This window comes from Pseudorca crassidens, chromosome 19, assembly GCF_039906515.1.
Source record: "Pseudorca crassidens isolate mPseCra1 chromosome 19, mPseCra1.hap1, whole genome shotgun sequence".
Lineage (NCBI taxonomy): Eukaryota > Metazoa > Chordata > Mammalia > Artiodactyla > Delphinidae > Pseudorca > Pseudorca crassidens.
This window is the reverse complement of record NC_090314.1, coordinates 5,160,350-5,177,862: the sequence shown is the minus strand read 5'-3', so window position 1 is coordinate 5,177,862 and position 17,513 is coordinate 5,160,350. Positions and strand designations below refer to the sequence as shown.

The 17,513-nt window shown below is 46.9% G+C and overlaps 2 protein-coding genes across 15 annotated transcripts in view; one reads left to right on the top strand and one right to left on the bottom strand.

The window, feature by feature from the left end:
- Positions 1-17,513, top strand: part of NCOR1 (nuclear receptor corepressor 1) — a 143,200-nt gene that overhangs the window by 117,219 nt on the left and 8,468 nt on the right. For 10 of the 14 annotated variants that reach the window (XM_067715487.1, XM_067715481.1, XM_067715480.1 and 7 more), the window contains 13 exons: positions 679-762; positions 1,260-1,516; positions 1,792-2,152; positions 3,843-4,070; positions 6,122-6,331; positions 6,761-6,910; positions 7,253-7,360; positions 9,567-9,732; positions 10,024-10,514; positions 12,929-13,057; positions 13,420-13,577; positions 13,735-13,958; positions 16,382-16,528. In XM_067715487.1, coding sequence (XP_067571588.1) covers positions 679-762; positions 1,260-1,516; positions 1,792-2,152; positions 3,843-4,070; positions 6,122-6,331; positions 6,761-6,910; positions 7,253-7,360; positions 9,567-9,732; positions 10,024-10,514; positions 12,929-13,057; positions 13,420-13,577; positions 13,735-13,958; positions 16,382-16,528 — 2,713 coding nt within the window. The remainder of the gene's footprint in view (positions 1-678; positions 763-1,259; positions 1,517-1,791; positions 2,153-3,842; positions 4,071-6,121; positions 6,332-6,760; positions 6,911-7,252; positions 7,361-9,566; positions 9,733-10,023; positions 10,515-12,928; positions 13,058-13,419; positions 13,578-13,734; positions 13,959-16,381; positions 16,529-17,513) is intronic. The other 4 variants (XM_067715486.1, XM_067715478.1, XM_067715491.1 and 1 more) reach the window with 2 other exon arrangements.
- The window catches only part of TTC19 (tetratricopeptide repeat domain 19), a 37,211-nt gene continuing 34,396 nt past the window's right edge, over positions 14,699-17,513 (bottom strand). Inside the window, exon 12 of the transcript XR_010937425.1 lies at positions 14,699-16,635. The gene's annotated coding sequence lies outside the window, so the exon portion shown is untranslated. The remainder of the gene's footprint in view (positions 16,636-17,513) is intronic.

The window sequence follows — 17,513 nt, the reverse complement described above, 5'->3', positions numbered from 1 at the left end:
TTTTGTTAATGGCTCACTTTCCTTAAATCTTAACCTACCTCAATTATTTTATTTTAATCTAGATAAAATACTAAAAACAGTGTAAGGACTCCTCAATCTTGAAGGCCTGTGAAATTTTCTAAGAGCTGGATTTTCTCTGTAGTTAAAAAAAAAAAAAAACTCACTTTTCTTTCCTTGATTCAGATTTGTTGGCAGTATAACATGAAACTTCTTAGGAGGTTATTTACATCTCTTTCATTTTGATTTGCATGTTTCATTTAATATATTTTACCTTTTTTTGAGGTATCCATCTTTCATGTTTTCCCCTTCTCACAGGTATATTTCAGAGCTAAACAATGATTTCCAATCCCCCTATATTTTCTCTCACCTCTGTCAGAAAGCACTGGGTGTTTAGATTTAGCTTTGAAAGTGTTGTTCTTTACTTTTTGACTTATAATAGATGTCTTCTTTGGCCATTTTCTATTTAGGAAAATGTTTAAAAAGAAACGGGTGATGTCATGTTGGGTACTTCCAACTTTTGTTATTTTTTCCATGATATTCTTCTGAATAGTTTGCAAATCTAAAATGGTACCCCTTTCTCCATGGAGCTTTTATCAACAGTACACCCTCTAAGAACAGTGTGCGTGAACTGACACCCGTGTTGTGTCTAACTCCGGAATTGCCTCCTTGTTTTGAAAGGGCTGATCTGCCGAGCATTACCCAGGGGGAGCCCTCACTCTGACCTCAAAGAAAGGACTGTGCTGTCTGGTTCCATAATGCAGGGTAAACATTTTGCTCATTTGCTTTTATTCATTACTGCCTCACTGGCAAAGTAGTTTGAAATTAATGTGCAGTGTGTGATATCTGAAAAAGATACCTGTTTTTCAAGATATCTTCCCTTTTGAAATATTAGGTATTTAAATCCTGATTATAACTCTTCTTCTCTGAGTTACATAGTGTATTGGAAGATGATAGTTGCCTAATCTTTGAATATAGAGACACCTTCATTATGTAAGAACAATTCTGTGATTGTGATGAGCGATGTATTAAATCTTGAACAACACCGCCCTCCCCCCCCCCGCAAAAGAATGGCCGATGAGTATTGATTTAAGGGTCCTTTGTAAACCAAAAATTGATTAGAAACTGCAAGATGGCAAGGCATTCATTTTTTTATATTGCGGTAAATTGTGTGCAACAAAATTTACCATTTTAACAGTTTTTAAGTGTATAATTCAGTGGCATTAATTTAATAAGCATGTTTCTTGAATCCTTTTTTGAAGGCACACCAAGAGCGACAACTGAAAGTTTTGAAGATGGCCTTAAGTACCCCAAACAGATTAAAAGGGAGAGTCCGCCCATACGAGCGTTTGAAGGTGCCATTACCAAAGGAAAACCTTACGATGGCATCACCACCATCAAAGAGATGGGGCGCTCCATCCATGAGATCCCACGGCAAGATGTTTTAACTCAGGAAAGCCAGAAAACCCCAGAAGTGGTGCAGAGCACGAGGCCCATGGTCGAGGGCTCCATCTCCCAGGTAGCCATTCCGCTTCAGACTGCAGTGCGACCTAAGGATTATCAGTAGTTCTTATAAGCATTATAAGTGTCAGGTCTCTTGGAAGGAAACATGAAGGTTTGTGTCTGCTTTACCCTTAGTTGTTCTGGTGTGGGAGAGTGTGCAGCTTCAGCTCAGTGGACCTGTGATGGAGACCCACACAGACAGCAGCCGTCGTTGCCGCGAGCCCGACGTGGCCTGCGGTGGAGAAGCGGCTGAGCTGTGGCTGCCTGTGACGCCTGTCTCTTTCCCTGTAGGGCACACCCGTCAAGTCTGACAGCAGTTCAGGCCAATCCGCCATCAAGCACAACGTCAAGTCCTTGGTCGCGGGGCCTAGCAGACTGCCCCGTGGGCTGCCTCCACTGGAAATTAGGCCAGAGAGCATAAAAGCGGTCGAACGGGGAAAATACGAGGACGTGAAAGCAGGCGAGCCTGTGCGTTCCCGGCACACGTCGGTGGTAAGCTCTGGCCCCTCGGTTCTCAGGTCAACGCTTCACGAAGCCCCCAAAGCACAGCTGAGCCCGGGGATTTACGAGGACGCCAGCGCACGGCGGACGCCGGGGAGTTACGCCAGCACTGCGCCCAGAGGCTCGCCCATGATGAGCAGAGCTCCCGATGGTGTGTTCCTCCCGTGTCCTTGTCTGACGTCTGTGTTGTGCTGCCCACCTCCGCCAGCAGCACGCAGCCCGGTGTTGGCTCCAGGTGGTCGAAAGCGCCGTCGGTGGTGCTTGATGCTAGGGCTCTGGAAGGCTGGCTGCCACATTAAAATAGGCGTAATTGTAGGTGAAGTGCCTAATGTTTTAACTCAATGCAGAGTATGGTGGAGTCCAGAAATGCTTGAGCAAGTAATGCTTAGAGTAGATTTTCAGCTAACCCGTGAGGTTTTCTGGAAGTCAGTCTGGACTCCTGGCTCCTGGGCGCCGTCTGCTGTGGGGCTGAACATTTAAGCTGTGGAGCCGGGCTGCTCAGGGTTGAATCAGGGTTCTCCTTGCTGTCCTAACTTGGACCCGTTCCTCAGGTTTTCTGTGCCATAGTTTCCTCATCTGTGAATTGGTGGTGTAATACTAAGGCTTATTACCTCATTGGATTGTTCTGAAGATAAAATGAGGTGATAGGTTTAAAGAACTTGGAAAGAATAGCGCCTCGTGTGTAGGAAGGACTCAGTTACTGTGCGCTATGGGTACAGTTGGCACTGCTGTTAGCGCCACGACCCCACACCTCCTTGGGGTTTATGCTGCTGGCAGGTAGATCAGCAAACTGAGAGGCATGGTTTTTACCAGGTGGTCCCTGAAGCAATCCAAGGCCCTTAAACATGCTTCCACTTAGCATTTTTGGCTGTACTGCGGTAATCATTTATCGCTGGGCTTCTGTGCAGGGTCCTGGGCTGCACTCTGCGAGGCTGTGGGCGTGAAGGATGTGGGCGGTGGGAGGGGCGGCACAGAGGGAGGAGGAGAGGAAAGCGCCTGTTTGGGGGTGCAGAGTGAACCCAAACCTTGTTGGCTCTAGTTACGAAAGAGGAGAAGTGCCCTGCAGAAGGAAAGGCTCTACAAGTTAGAGCAAGTTGGGGTGTGAGGGGATGTACTAAACCAGCCTGATTCCTTGGTTTTGACAGGCAGGTTTGTGTGTTCATAGCAAAGTTGACATTATCAAAATCTGAAGGATTAGGTGGTGCTGACGGTTGCACAACACTGTGTGTGTATTACTGTCACTGAAGTGTACCCTTTGTAATGGCTAAAATTGTAAGTTTTATGTTCCGTGTGTTTTACCACAATCATTAAAACGATAGAGGGTGGTGGCTGGTAGCACTGATGGGACGATCAAGCCTCTCTGGATACCGTCATGTAGAAAAGAAGCAGCTGGGGCAGGGAGGAGACTGATGCTGGTAAGAAAGTCTCTGGACGTACAGAGTGAGGAAACACAGTGTAGCCTAGCAGGGGCTGGCAACGCAGGCGCGGAGAGTAAGCTGAGGTTTGATGCATGCAGGATCAAGAGAAATTAGAATACCAGGTTGCGGAGACAACGAAACAGTGTATAGTGGGGTTTAAAGAGGAGTGTCGAACGTCGTTTTCAGCCTTAACATTAGGTGGTAAACCCGGGCTGTGATCCAGAAGGGGGCAGTGTCCAAATCACAGAGGTGCCTGCCAGCTCTTCACATTTGCATATTCTGCAAGATTACTGTTACATGTTTCGTGGGAAGAGAAGATCAAAATACTGTACGAATATGGTCTGTATTTGAGTGGTTGAGAAATAAACATTAACAACTTTGCTTAAGAATTTGTGGTGTTGGCCCCTTTATTTTTTCTTGCAGTTACGATTTCTTCTAGCAAGTCTACCAGTCATGAAAGGAAATCGACACTGACCCCTACACAGAGGGAAAGCATCACAGCAAAGTCTCCAGTTCCTGGGGTAGACCCTGCAGTGAGCCACAGCCCTTTTGAGCCGCACCACAGGGGCGGTGCCCCAGGGGAGGTTTACCGGAGCCATCTGCCCACACATCTGGACCCAGCCATGCCGTTTCACCGGGCTCTGGATCCTGGTAAGCACCGTGTGTAGTAATAACTGAAAGCAAAGAAATAACATACCTGTGTGGCTTTCTAGACTTTCTGTTTATTAAGGTACAGTCCACAGACAGTTGCATGGGTCATTAGTGTATATAGTTCAGTGAATTTTCACAAACTATACACCCCATGTAACCAGCTCTCAGATCAAGACACAAAATATTACCAGCACCCCTGAAAGAGCTAAAAATACTAGGTATGTGGAAAGCTCTCTTGTCTGATGGCATTTGGTTAAGCTGATTGGAAAAGTGGGTTAATGTGAAGAACTGTTTTTAAATGACACATGCATACGTTATATGTTTCAATTTACAGCAGAGACATGCATTCACCAGTGTTCTGATCTCAGGTCAGGGGCCACTGATTAAACCTCACCACTGTCTTTCTTGTATAAATGATACATCTCCAGGTTTGGTTTTTTAAGTGAAGTTAGAATTTAAAGACACTTCAAAGCAATCTAAATACAGAATCCTTCTAGATTTTTTTCCCAGTCTTTTAAAATTATCTAGTCTATACCTAATTCAGCTTCTATATTGAGTCTTTCCAAAGCAGTCAACTTAGTTTCTGGAGAAACCACTTTTTTTGTTCTTCTCTCATAGATTTACAGAGTTTTTCATTAAGTTACACAATTACAGTAGCAAGTACAGCTGGAAGGAACTTTTGAACAGACACCACCGACTTTGAGTAAACATGGCTTTGGTCAGTGTAGAAGCGTGTAGGTTTTCTAGAGAGCAGCCTGCACTGGGCACGGTGATGCTAGGGGCACCGGGCAGTGGACTCTGCACAGGGAAGGGAGTCCCATCAGCAGGTTGGTGCAGAGTTTTTGCTGGGCTGTGATGATGTCAGTACCATCACGTTGTCGCTTGAGAACGTTCAGTTTCAGAGGAGCCCACACCTGGTTCTTCAGGGCCTGTCTCCAGAACCAAGGCAGAAGTTCCCACTCACACAGTCAGCTGACAGATTCAGCTGGGAGTTCTAGAGGAAGGGGACGCAGACACTCCCGAAAGCTTGTTGTTTGTTCTTCTAGGGAGAACATATATATATATATGACAGTTCCTTCAAGCTCTCAGACAGAAGCACATGTTTTTACTTTCATGTAGTGTTTATCATAGTCCTTTATTTCACTTGCTTGCCACTGTTGAGCTTGAGCTGGATGATCAGTGTTTTGAGGATAGAGGCATTATCTTCTTTTATTTCTTCCAGTTTTATTGGGATAGAATTGACATACAGCACTAAGTTCCTTGTGTGTGTTCTGCTCATTTACCACACCTCCAGCTTCCTAGCATCTGTGTCACGCTCTAACCTAGGGTTAGAACAGCTACAGCCTCTGGCCAGATCCTGCTGCTGCCTGTTTGTGCAAATAAAGTTTTATTAGAACACAGCCACACCTGTCTGTTTATATTTTGTCTGGCTGCTCTCACACTGTAATGGCAGAGTTGAGTTGGTACGATGGAATGGTCCACAGAGCCTCAAATGCTGACCACCTGGCCCTTTGCTGGCTAATCTCTGCTTTAAACAGACATGCTAATTAAATGCTTGTAGACTAATCATTCTTACCCCCAGAAAAGTAAAGTTACTATCTGTTACAAAGTGTTTTCACACATATTTCCATTTAGTTGTATTAGATGATCGGTACTATAAAAAATTATTTTCAGACACAGCTTTTGGAGACTTCAGGTGAAAAATCTAATAAAGGTCCACGTCAAAGATTGAAAATGAAACTACTGGAGAATTTTTTTTAGCTACTGTTCTAGTGGTAAAAAGGTTAATACTCTTGTTTTGTCTAGTCTGTCTTCCCCCTTTCCATTACGTCTGCCATTAGAATATTTATATTCACGTTGCTGGTATGTCAAGGTCTAAAAGGAATCCACCAAAATCCTGTATTCCCCCGACCCCCGGCCCCATGACAGCTAGAAGTTGATTGTGCACATAGCTCAACAGATGGTTTTTTTCCTTATTTTTTCTGTGGGTGATGTTTGGCAAATGAGTTCTACCCAGACTAAACTATGCCTGTCTCTTTTCTCTCCCTCAGCAGCTGCTGCTTACCTGTTCCAGAGACAGCTGTCACCAACTCCAGGTTACCCCAGTCAGTATCAGCTCTATGCGATGGAGAACACGCGGCAGACGATCCTCAACGACTACATCACCTCACAGCAGATGCAAGTGGGCCTGCGCCCGGACGTGGCCAGAGGGCTGTCCCCCCGGGAGCAGCAGCTGGGTCTTCCGTACCCAGCAACCAGGGGTGTGTGCCTTTGCAGACTCGAGCATGTGCGCCCAGGGTTTCCTAGGCACTCTGATAAATGCTCGGTGGGTGGATGATGGAAAGAAAGAAAAGGCCATTCCTTCTCTCCATAGCCATTAGCCCAGGAAGGCAAACAAAGTGATCCATCGAGGTGGGCTGTTTTGGCAACACTGATATATTGAAACCAGACCAGTGTGCTCGGGGTTTGAAGCCATGGTCTCACCAGTCTCCCTCCCTCTTTCCTCTCTCCACGTCTTTGGGTGCTGGTGTGGGGTGCAGTACTTCATATCCTTCTCTAGATGGAGATGGTCTTACTGTTTGCAAATTGTCATTGGGTTTTAGAGATAAACAAAATTAAAAAGCCAGGTATAGTTCTGTATCTTTAGAATAACAAATAAAACATAATTTTGTTGTATTTCTTTTGACTAGGAATCATTGACCTGACCAATATGCCCCCAGCAATTTTAGTGCCTCATCCAGGGGGAACAAGCACTCCCCCCATGGACAGAATCACTTACATTCCTGGAACACAGGTCACCTTCCCTCCGCGGCCGTACAACTCTGCGTCCATGTCTCCAGGTGGGTCTGCACTCACCCCTTGCTGGTGTGAGCAACGTGCTCATGTCCTGGCAGCAGAGCCCTTGGAGGTGTTTGGGGTCCTTTTCCTGCATTTGGCCTGCAGTTTTCCATTTAATATTAGTTATCGTTCCTCTGCGCCGTCTGTCCCTAGATACTCGGGAGGGATCTTGGGAGCTTGTGTTATGCTCCGAAGTCACTCGAGACTCTTAATAGAACACACTTCCTACAGCTCAGCTTTGGAGCTTCCTGAAAATCTTTCAGTCACTCGAGAGTGCAAAACTTGTTTGACGCACCTGTACGTTGACGTTTTGTCCTCAAGTTGCAGGTTTGTTTGTTTTCCAGGACACTCAACACACCTCGCGGCTGCGGCAAACGCTGAAAGAGAGCGGGAGCGGGAGAAGGAGCGGGAGCGCCTCGCCGCAGCCCCCTCGGACCTCTGCCTGCGGCCAGGTGGGTGGGAGGCCTCGTGCTCGTGCGGCAGCGGGTGCCGGGGCGACCTCGCAACCGAGAGTTACCAGGCAGAAGGCGGTGGTGGCGCTTAAGTGGAGGTGCTGTGCGGGCTGGAGTGGCACAGAGGGAGTGGAGTTTCCACGATGACGGTGTCGTGGGCATTTGGCCCCAGCAGTTGGGTCTGCAGAGACTGGGCACAGGGCTCACTGAAGCCGAAAGTCGCCCGGGTGAAGGCTCACAGGAGACCAGTGAAGACGGGTGTCTTGTGGAGCTGGCGGTGAAGGAAGAGTGGACAGCATGGTTAGCAGGCTGTGTGACGGTGTGAATTATGGTCCAGCGCAGGAGGCAGGTGGCGTGATCGGGGGGGCATTTGCATGGGAGCAGCTTGAGATGGGTTAGAACCCAGGAGGCGGGTGTGGGCTGGTGCCAGGAGGACAGTGAGACCATGTGTGTCGTCCCTGTGTCTCCTGAGATAGGTTGACACTGGGAATGGCCAGAAAAGAGGTGCTTGGATGAATATTGTTAAGGTGAATCAAAAGGACTTCACAATAACTGGATAATGGGGATTGAGGAAGAGGTGAGAAACAAGATTGGTCTGCACTTCAGATAGAGCTGGATTAGTTGAAAGCAAAGTGATAGTGATTGTTTTGGCCGTAGCTAATCTGACGTGTCTTTGGAAGATGTGTTCTTATCCATGGCGTAGTTGTCATTTTATACTCTGTGAAATCAAACCATTGATCATGTCCATGTGGTCAGATACTCAGAGCAGTACTTAGGAGAACAGACAGAGCACGGAGATGGTGATTGAGAGTGGAGAGTCTGGCTTGAACAAGATATCAGGGGGGCAGGTATGCACGGAGGAGCAGGTCTGTCCCGAGATGTTTCTGGGAGGGCTGCTAGAGGTGGGGGCAGAGGGGGCCAGAGACCCGCCTGAGAGGTTGGTGCAGAACCAGAGGGTGTCACATTCCCGTGGCCACAGCCAACAGACTCCTTGGATTGAGGAGGGGGCCGAGGCCAGCGGTCACCTCCGACTTCCTCATACCATTCCTGGGGCTTTACCTCCAACAAGTCAATGGTTGCAAAGCCTAAGTACGTTTAGATGTAACCTGTTGTCTGTATATAATTCAAAGAATCACTAAGTGTGTGACCATAGGAGATGCTTTAATGAATCATGAGGTAGCACCATAATATTGATTATATGTTGATTGTATAGAAACCACGGGAATTGATTTAATTAAAGAAAGCCAAGTAGAACTCATACATAATTTTTTTAGGAACTGTATCTTAAAAATGCTTGTGATCCCACTGATGAATAACATGCATATTTAAGTCAATAAAGTACCATTTTTCTCCATCAGACATTTGAAAGGTCGATAAATATCCTGTGTTGAGGTGTGTGAAGAAACACTGATTCTTACACATTGTCAATGGCAGTGTAAATAGGGATAGCTTCTTCAGAGATGTAAAAACGGAAATAGTAACCCCACTTCTAGGAATGTGCCCTGCAGGGCACTCAGTACCGGTGTGAGGTCAGAAGGGAGAAAATTGCTCAGAAGGCTGTGCTAGGCACCTGCTCTGAAGTGAAGACAGGGGTGTTTGCTAGAGCTGCTGGCTCAAGTGGGAAAGTCAGGGTGAGGCCGAGAACCCCAGGAGGTGGGGGAGAGGGTGAAGAGGGTGAACCTGAGACCCTGTGAGTGAAGGAGCTTTGCTGTGGAAGAGCCTCGGCCAAGCGGAGGGAGCTGCAGAGCTGCGGGTGGGTGGGCAGTCTCAGGCCCTGCTGCAGCAGATGTGCATTATTTGCATTATGATACTTAGATAGTTGTTGCAAACTTGATTTTGGAAATGAGAAACACGCCAGAGTTTGAGGAAAAATCTGAGAAACGAACTTATCTGAGTTGTATTAGTGCTTCATTATTGGTGTTATTTTTATTTCTCTTTGGATTCAAGATAGAAACTTGTCACCAAAATGGAAATGACAGTAAATGGTAGCTGACGATTTTGTTTCAAGTTACCAGTGTGGTTTTATTGCATCTTTATTGGAAAACTCTTACAGAATTTATTTCTAGAAAGGCCAGAAAGCAGAGTAGCAAGTTTCTTCCCTTGTTTTCCTTTCTCCTATTTAGGAATATTAGGAAGGCAACGATTCCCCAGTGATGCCGTCCAGCCTCCTCCTTATGGCTTGTTTCTTTGTCCCTCTGCCCTGCAGGCTCAGAACAGCCCGGCCGGCCCAGCAGCCACGGCTACGTTCGCTCCCCGTCTCCTTCAGTCAGAACTCAGGAGACCCTGTTGCAGCAGAGACCCAGCGTTTTCCAGGGAACCAATGGAACCAGCGTGATCACACCTTTGGACCCGAGCGCACAGCTACGGATCATGTAGGTCTCTGTGTACACTTGGATCAGAAATCCCCGTCTTCTGCACACACGCTTTTAAATCTGTGACTGCAGTAGTCTAAGGAGGGTGATGTTTCCTCCTGCTGCGCACTCTGTTTGTTGCAGTCCATCCGTCCCCCCCGCCTGCCCTGCCCCACCACACACACACAGACACACACACACCTCCCTCCCTTCCTCCCCGCCCCCCCCACACCCTTCCCTCCCTTCCTCCCCCACCCCCTGCCCCCGGGAGAGTCTCCCCTTCACAGACTTCTGGTTTGGTTTTATTTTCAGGCCGCTGCCTGCTGGGGGCCCTTCCATCAGCCAGGGCCTGCCGGCGTCCCGTTACAATACTGCTGCGGACGCCCTGGCTGCTCTTGTGGACGCCGCAGCGTCTGCTCCCCAGATGGACGTGTCCAAAACAAAAGAGAGTAAGCATGAAGCTGCCAGGTTAGAAGAAAATTTGAGGAGCAGGTCAGCAGCAGTTAGTGAGCAGCAGCTAGAGCAGAAAAGCCTGGAGGCGGAGAAGAGACCCGGTCAGTGTCTGTACGCTTCTTCAGCCCTGCCGAGTGGCAAGCCCCAGCCCCAGTCTGCAGTAGTTTACTCTGAGGCTGGGAAAGAGAGAGGGCCTCCTCCAAAATCCAGATATGAGGAAGAGCTAAGGACCCGAGGGAAGACTACCATTACCGCAGCTAACTTCATAGACGTGATCATCACCCGGCAGATTGCCTCGGACAAGGACGCGAGGGAACGTGGCTCCCAGAGTTCAGACTCTTCCGGTAGCTGTATGTATCTCAACCCGGCCTCGCACTGTGGTACCGAGTACGGAATTACTTGATTCTCTAGGGAAAGCAGAACCATACGGTGTAAAGAAATTCTAATCTTGGCAGTAAATGTAATGGAAAGGTTTTGTGGGTTAGGGGTGCAAAGTGTCTCTTCTGCTGTTATGACTCTTTAAATATCAGAGTGTCTTAAGTGTACCTGTCAAGGTGTTTTCCATGAGAAGCCATGCCCTTTGTGGAGATAAGGTTGGAAGGGAGATAGAGGCGGAGCTCACTAACATCTTCAGGCTCTGGAAGGTGATGGATGTGTCATCAAGCGCAGCGCTACCGAGGCCTCATTCCTCAAGAAACGTTTCCTAGGATGTGATTCAGTATTTAGGCCAATACCCCAAAGCCTCTAGTGTTCTTTTTCTAAGATACAGATTTTTTAAAAAGCGGGACCACTTTGTTGGTAATTATTATTATTGGTAATTGGCATTTCTTGCAAGTTGGATTTTGACCAAGTCTGGTTAGTCACTTTGATATCTACCCTGTTAAGTGTAAGAATTCACAAATCTACAGTAAAATGCTAGAAAAGTTACTTTAAATTTATTTTTAACTACAGCCTAAATTCTATATAGAATTCCTGAAGGAACAGGCCAGTATTTAAACGAGTATCCATTAATACTGAAACCTCTCATTTCCAGTAATGAACTGAGTAGAGTCGGAGACAATGACCTGTGGGCCCTGTGCACCAGCATGCAACGCGTTGTTCTGTTTAGTTTAGTTAGTTCCACGCCTAGTCGTAACCTATTTGGGTAAATAACCCCATTGCTGAGGTTTTTGGAGACAAGTCGGGGTGGGGGCAGCTTGGTAGCCTGTTGTGTAAATGAAAGACATCCTTTAGCCTGGACTGTGAAAATCAGCCCAGTAGGTATTATCCGTGCAGAAAATTTGGAAGATCCCTAGTTCTATGACTAGGCCTTTTGGAGGGAAGTCACCAGCACACATCTGGTGACCCAACCTGGGGCCTGTCGAATGCTCGCTAATCACCCGACAACACTTCTTCTCAGTTTGCGTCACAGAACGTCTGAGAGCAGAGAGTCTGGCTGCTTTTCTGAGTGTTTATCTTTTCATCACTGAGTCAGTTCCTTGCGTGAAGCCCACAGGCTCTTCCCAGTTACCAGCGTGCCCTCCGGTTTTTCCTCTCCAGAGCCTCCCCACCCCCTCTTCAGGCGTCAAGAACAGTGTGCTCCCAGAGTAGCGCCAGGCCTCCCGTGGCTGTGCATTGGATGTGGGGAGCAGATTAGGAGGGTGCTGGCACATGAAAAGCGATGAATACCCACTGCAAAGTAGTATCAGTTACTTTGAATATAGTGACTTATTTTAGTTCTCCAAAGATAATTTCCACCCCAGTTAACAGGTTTCTGTCCTGAGCATACTAGACCCAGGTTACTGCAGCTTCCGTGGCCTGGTGGGGGGCAGGAGAGGGCTGTTGAGATGAGGTTGGAGGAGTGGGTGGTGGTCTAGTAGCAGAGTTCATTCCCACCTTCTGCCTGTGTTCAGGACCCATCACCGCCTGACCACGCTTGCTGCTCTGGCCAGGGTCATACACCCTTTGGGCCTCTGACCGTTTCCTCAGGTGCTTCAGTGCACCCAAAGGTGCACACAGCGCTCGCGAGTCAGAAGGTTCCTGAGCAGGAGGTCACAGCCCCCCAACGCCCCCGTTCTCGGCTCTCAGGCCATGGCAGGACTGAGAAAAGTACCTGGACCCCTACTGCATAGACCCCTGGTTTCCTTGGGAACCGCATTATAGAAGGGCCCTTCCCTGGCATGTGCATCCTCCCTTTCTGCTAACCCAACGGAGTGACTTTGCTTCCCTGCAGACATTGCCTACCATTTGTTTATCTTCACAGTGTAACGTGGTGCTAAAAAGTGGGAGAAATTTTTGTCAGCAGTACTCAGTGACTTGAGAAAATCATTATGTGATGTTACTTAATCTACAGCTTTAAAGTCGTCCTGGTGAAGAAGAGCTGACTGTCCCACAGAATGGAAACGACTGGAAACAGTGGACTGTTGGCATCTGCTCTCTCGTTGGTTTAATCCCTTCTGATGAGTTTCCTGGTGATTTTCTTTTCCAGCCCCCAGGAGAACGTCAAGCTCTGTTTCTGTTCTGCCTCACCTAAAGGTCTTAGAGCCCACAGACTTTCAGGAAACTCCGTACCCTGCCAGGATTAGGAGTCCGAGGAAGCGCCTACTGACCTTTGACACCATGCATTGACCTCGTTGTGTTTTTTTTTTGTTTTCCATTGACCTGAGGTGCCATTGAACATTTCTCAGAGTAAAAACCGAAAATTTGCAAATAGGTTTGAAGAGCTTGGACTTCCGAGTCTTTTTATAGGATTAGTTTTAAAATAGATTCTTTTCTTTTCTTCAAGTATCTTCTCACCGGTATGAAACACCTGGCGATGCCATTGAGGTGATAAGCCCTGCCAGCTCCCCCGCGCCGCCCCCCGAGAGGCTGCAGGCCTACCAGCCGGAGGTCGTGAAGGCGAGCCAGGCAGAAAGTGGGTCTTTGCGTGTTTTCACACTTCCTTCTCCTTGCCTGTCCAGAGCACGTTAAGAAATAGCCCGTTTTGTTTGAGAGTAGTCTTGTATGAGTCTAGAAACATGTAAAACTTTTAAAACTGCTCTAATGGAAAACGGTTTTTAAGGCCATTACTGATGACTTTTTTGTGTATATTTTAATGATAATAGTTGATATTAGTTTTGTTTGCTAGTCTTCTGATGTCTCTCAGTGAATAAATATTTTTTCTTCAAAATTAAGATATGAATTCCCTTCCATGTGTTTCTCTGCGTTATGTTTAATCTTTGCTCATGAGTGAAAGGCGGGCATCCCTGGAGTAAGACATCTGTCTGTCCCCATTAGACGAAGCCTGCAGGCAGTACGAAGGACCGCTGCACCACTATCGGCCGCAGCCGGAGTCGCCCTCCCCGCAGCCGCCGCCGCCCCCATCTTCACAGGCCGAGGGGGTGGGGCAGGTGCCCAGGACACACCGACTCATCACACTTGCTGATCACATCTGTGTAAGTTTCTCACTCTTCTTACTAGTTTTTTTTTTAAAAGATCATGTAGGAGGCACATTTCACGTAGAATCACAATAAAGTTGTCTAGATTTTTTACGCTGCACTTTCTTGAAAGTACTCAATGGCTCTAACTAATTCCTTCTTCTCTCACGCACAGCAAATTATCACGCAAGATTTTGCTAGAAATCAAGTTCCGTCACAGCCTCCCCAGCAGCCTCCCACTTCTACATTCCAAAATTCACCGTCTGCTTTGGTGTCTACACCTGTGAGGACTAAAACATCAAACCGTTATAGCCCAGAATCCCAGTCTCAGTCTCTTCACCATCAAAGACCAGGTTCAAGGGTCTCTCCAGAAAATCTTGTGGACAAATCCAGGGGAAGGTATGGTCTTTATTTTAAGCCATATGTAAATTTCCCAACAGTAAAACAGCTTGTATTTCCAAGTTAGGAGATTCATTTCTTATACCTAAAGTTATTTTACCTTCATTCCCTGGAAAGTGTAAATGAGGGTTTTTCCTCTGTATATTATTCTTGGAATGTCTACTGGGCAGTTTGGTCCTATACCTTTTTGTTATGTATTCACAAGTTGATTGCTCTACTCTGTGGGTTTGCAAAGACAGGAAGAATGTGTGGTTTGGTGGTAATGTTGGGACACTTGGCCTGGTTCTTCAGAATCCTAAGAATGTTCAGATGTTTAGGAAGCTGACATTAAATAATGAAAGTGAGGCCAAGAGAGGCACCACGAGAGGAAACACGTTTATATGCAGGGCTACTTGGTAAAGAGCGTGTCTTCTCCCCCAGTGCTCTGCATTTGGAAGTTTAAAAAATGGACGCAGGGCTGTTCGTTCAAGGTAGTAGACTAAGTGTTGGGGCATGTGAATTGATACAGAGCAGCATGAACGTTCATGAAGTTCATAAAAATACTGAGAACAAGACTGGGGTGTCAGGTCAGAGATTCTGCAAAGATCTGGAAGACACACAGCGGGGTAGATGACCCAGAGCAGCGGAAGCCACAATTCAATTTGCAGCAGAGGTGGTTCTCCAGTCTGCCTTCCGACCCCCCAAGTTGGCAGAGAACTTAGGGAGGAAGAATAACTTACTTAAGAAGCTGAATGTGCTCATTTGGGGAAAAAACACAACTTTATTGTGGGACTTTTTGAACACACAGAAGTAGAGAGGACAGAGTAAGATGCCACCGTGCATCACCACCCACCTTCAAGATCGTCAGCACAGGACCAGTTTGTTTCATTTCATCCCCACTTGCCCTACCCTCAGACCGCGTTGTTTTGAAACAAATCTCAAATGACATAATCATTTCAAGAAGCGGGATGATCTTAAGGATAAGATGAAAACCCATTCTCTTTTAACAAAGACCAAAAAAACAAAGAAGAGAACTTGTTATCAAAGAAGAACAGAAAGCTATAGCAGAGTCATTCGTGGTACATTCTTGATACGAAGTACTACATAGATTTTGAGCAGTTAATGGCATTTTTGAAAAGAAAATCCTTTTGAATTTTTCACTTGTAATTTCTGCATCACTACACCTGTACATTTTTTTTTTTTTTTTTGCGCAACGCGGGCCTCTCACTGTTGTGGCCTCTCCCGCTGCGGAGCACAGGCTCTGGACGCACAGGCTCAGCGCCCATGGCTCACGGGCCCAGCCGCTCCGCGGCATGTGGGATCTTCCCGGACCAGGGGCACGAATCCGCGTCCCCTGCATCGGCAGGCGGACTCCCAACCACTGCGCCACCAGGGAAGCCCTACACCTGTATATTTGAATGAGGAACGTTACATTTCTTTCATTGGTTTTAGTCAGATTACCTGGTTTTACAGTTTAAAATGTTTACAAAATCCATAGTGTTGTAAAACACCATTAACTGATTTTTCAGTCAATGAGCAAAACACAGAGGAGTTTTTCTAGAGTTTAGAACAGAATGTAAATGCTGTAAATCACATAAAAATGGCTGAGCATGCTACGTGTATGGTTAAAGTAGACAAACTACAGATTAAAATAAAATGGGCAACAACATAGAGAAGGTAGTCAAGCTCTTCATCTTTCATGGAAGGAAACTGATAAGATTCTGTTTCAAGTTCTGATACATCAAGAAAGGTATAAGATTGATTATTTAGATGATTTAGAGGTGCCCACCAAAGAACTAAAAGAAAAATGGTCAAGAACGGCCACCTCTAAGAATCGGATGGGGTGAGATTGGGGAAAGAAATGACAAGTAATACATATATAATTATACTTATCTATAATAGTAATAAAAGCAGATATTAAAGGTCACAGAGGGCTTTTAATATGTACAGTTACTAAACCAAAAACTTTTTTGGGCCCAAACAGTGTTTATCTCACACCATCCTTACAACATGGTGTCCAGAGGAAGAACATTAAATTGCAGGTGTCAGTGTGGCGCTCAAGTCCTTTGTCTTTTAACTTAATGGGGAAGTAACCTGGTAGGTCCTGGCTCGAGATCAGCAACAAGACCCTGGAGGGCTCAGTGGAGTAGCTGGCCAGGGGCACGAGGGGTCCGGTGGTGGGCAGTGACCTCCCCACAGAGCCCGGGCTGCGGCCCGTCCCCAGCACCGTCTGTCATGCGACTCCGTGTGCCTGGACGAAGCAACAGTAACAGACTTTTTCAAAATAACTAGGTACAGAGTGAGTATACGAGGCCACTTTTTTCTGATACGTATTGCCAACTTTTGGTCCTTGAAATGACTGAAGTAACGAGGTAACCAGTTCCTGTTCAGGGTAAGCCGCAGGTGAGCCCTGGGAAGACTGTCTAATGTTTTGTATGTTCCAGTATCAGGCCTGGAAAGTCCCCAGAGAGGAGTCACGTCTCTAGCGAGCCCTACGAGCCCATCTCCCCACCCCAGGTTCCGGTCGTGCACGAGAAACAGGACAGCGTGCTGCTCCTGGCCCAGCGCGGAGCCGAGCCCGCGGAGCAGAGGTGCCTGTGCGCGCGCTGCATGCCTTTCGTTTTCCTGAAGTCAGTGCGTTTTTCCTCTTCCGGGTCATGTGTCAGGCGGATCGTTTTGTTTCTGTTTTCCTAGTGACCTAATGCCGGTGGATTTTAATGAAAAATTGTAATACTTAAATAGGTCATAGAACATAATTATTCATTATTCTTTTCGAAGTTAAGTCGTCCTAGATCTTTTTAAAATCTTTCTGTCTGTGTGGTTGCTGAACCCCACTTGAGTGCTTGCTGGGCACCCGGCGTCTGGGCTGTGAGTGGAAGGGGGTCACAGTGAGCCCCTGGGCTGGGCTGCTTGCCGTGTGTTCTCTTCGCAGTTTCTGACCCTAACCCAACCCTAGGAATTATTGGATTCTTATTTCCATTTGGTTTTTTAGACGCCTTTGACTTGGCCCCTGCCTGGTCCACTTGCACCAGTGATCTGTCTAGAACTCAAGTGGACTCCAGCACTTGCTTGGTCACGAGCGTGGCATGGAATCTCTCTGTGGCCAGGCTCACGCTCCTCACCCCACTTGCTGCCGCTCCACCCTCACGCTTCCCTCCCTGAGCCCCGAGTTCCCTCACCTGAACTCGTGCTGCTTTCTTGGTGTGGAACACCCTCCCCTGATGCTCTGATTTGCTGGTGATCAAATAAAGTGAGAGGGAGTCCAGCTTTAGACCAAGGTCTGCCTCACTCCAAACCGTTAGTGCATTTCTTAACAGTGTGTCATAGTTATTTACTTACTGTATATATTAATAGGCCACCAAATAGAGGTTGGTACCTTTCAAGGAAATGAGGACGAAATCCATTTTTGGAAAGGGAATGATGTTAAATTTAATTATACGTTTACATGTTTCCCCTAAGCTTGTGAGTTTTCTGAGGACGGAGACCACGTCTTAGTCATTCTTCTTTGTCTTCCTTGGATACAGTAGGTGTTCTCATGTTTGAGTGATGGACCAGATTAAATTATCAGCACCTTTC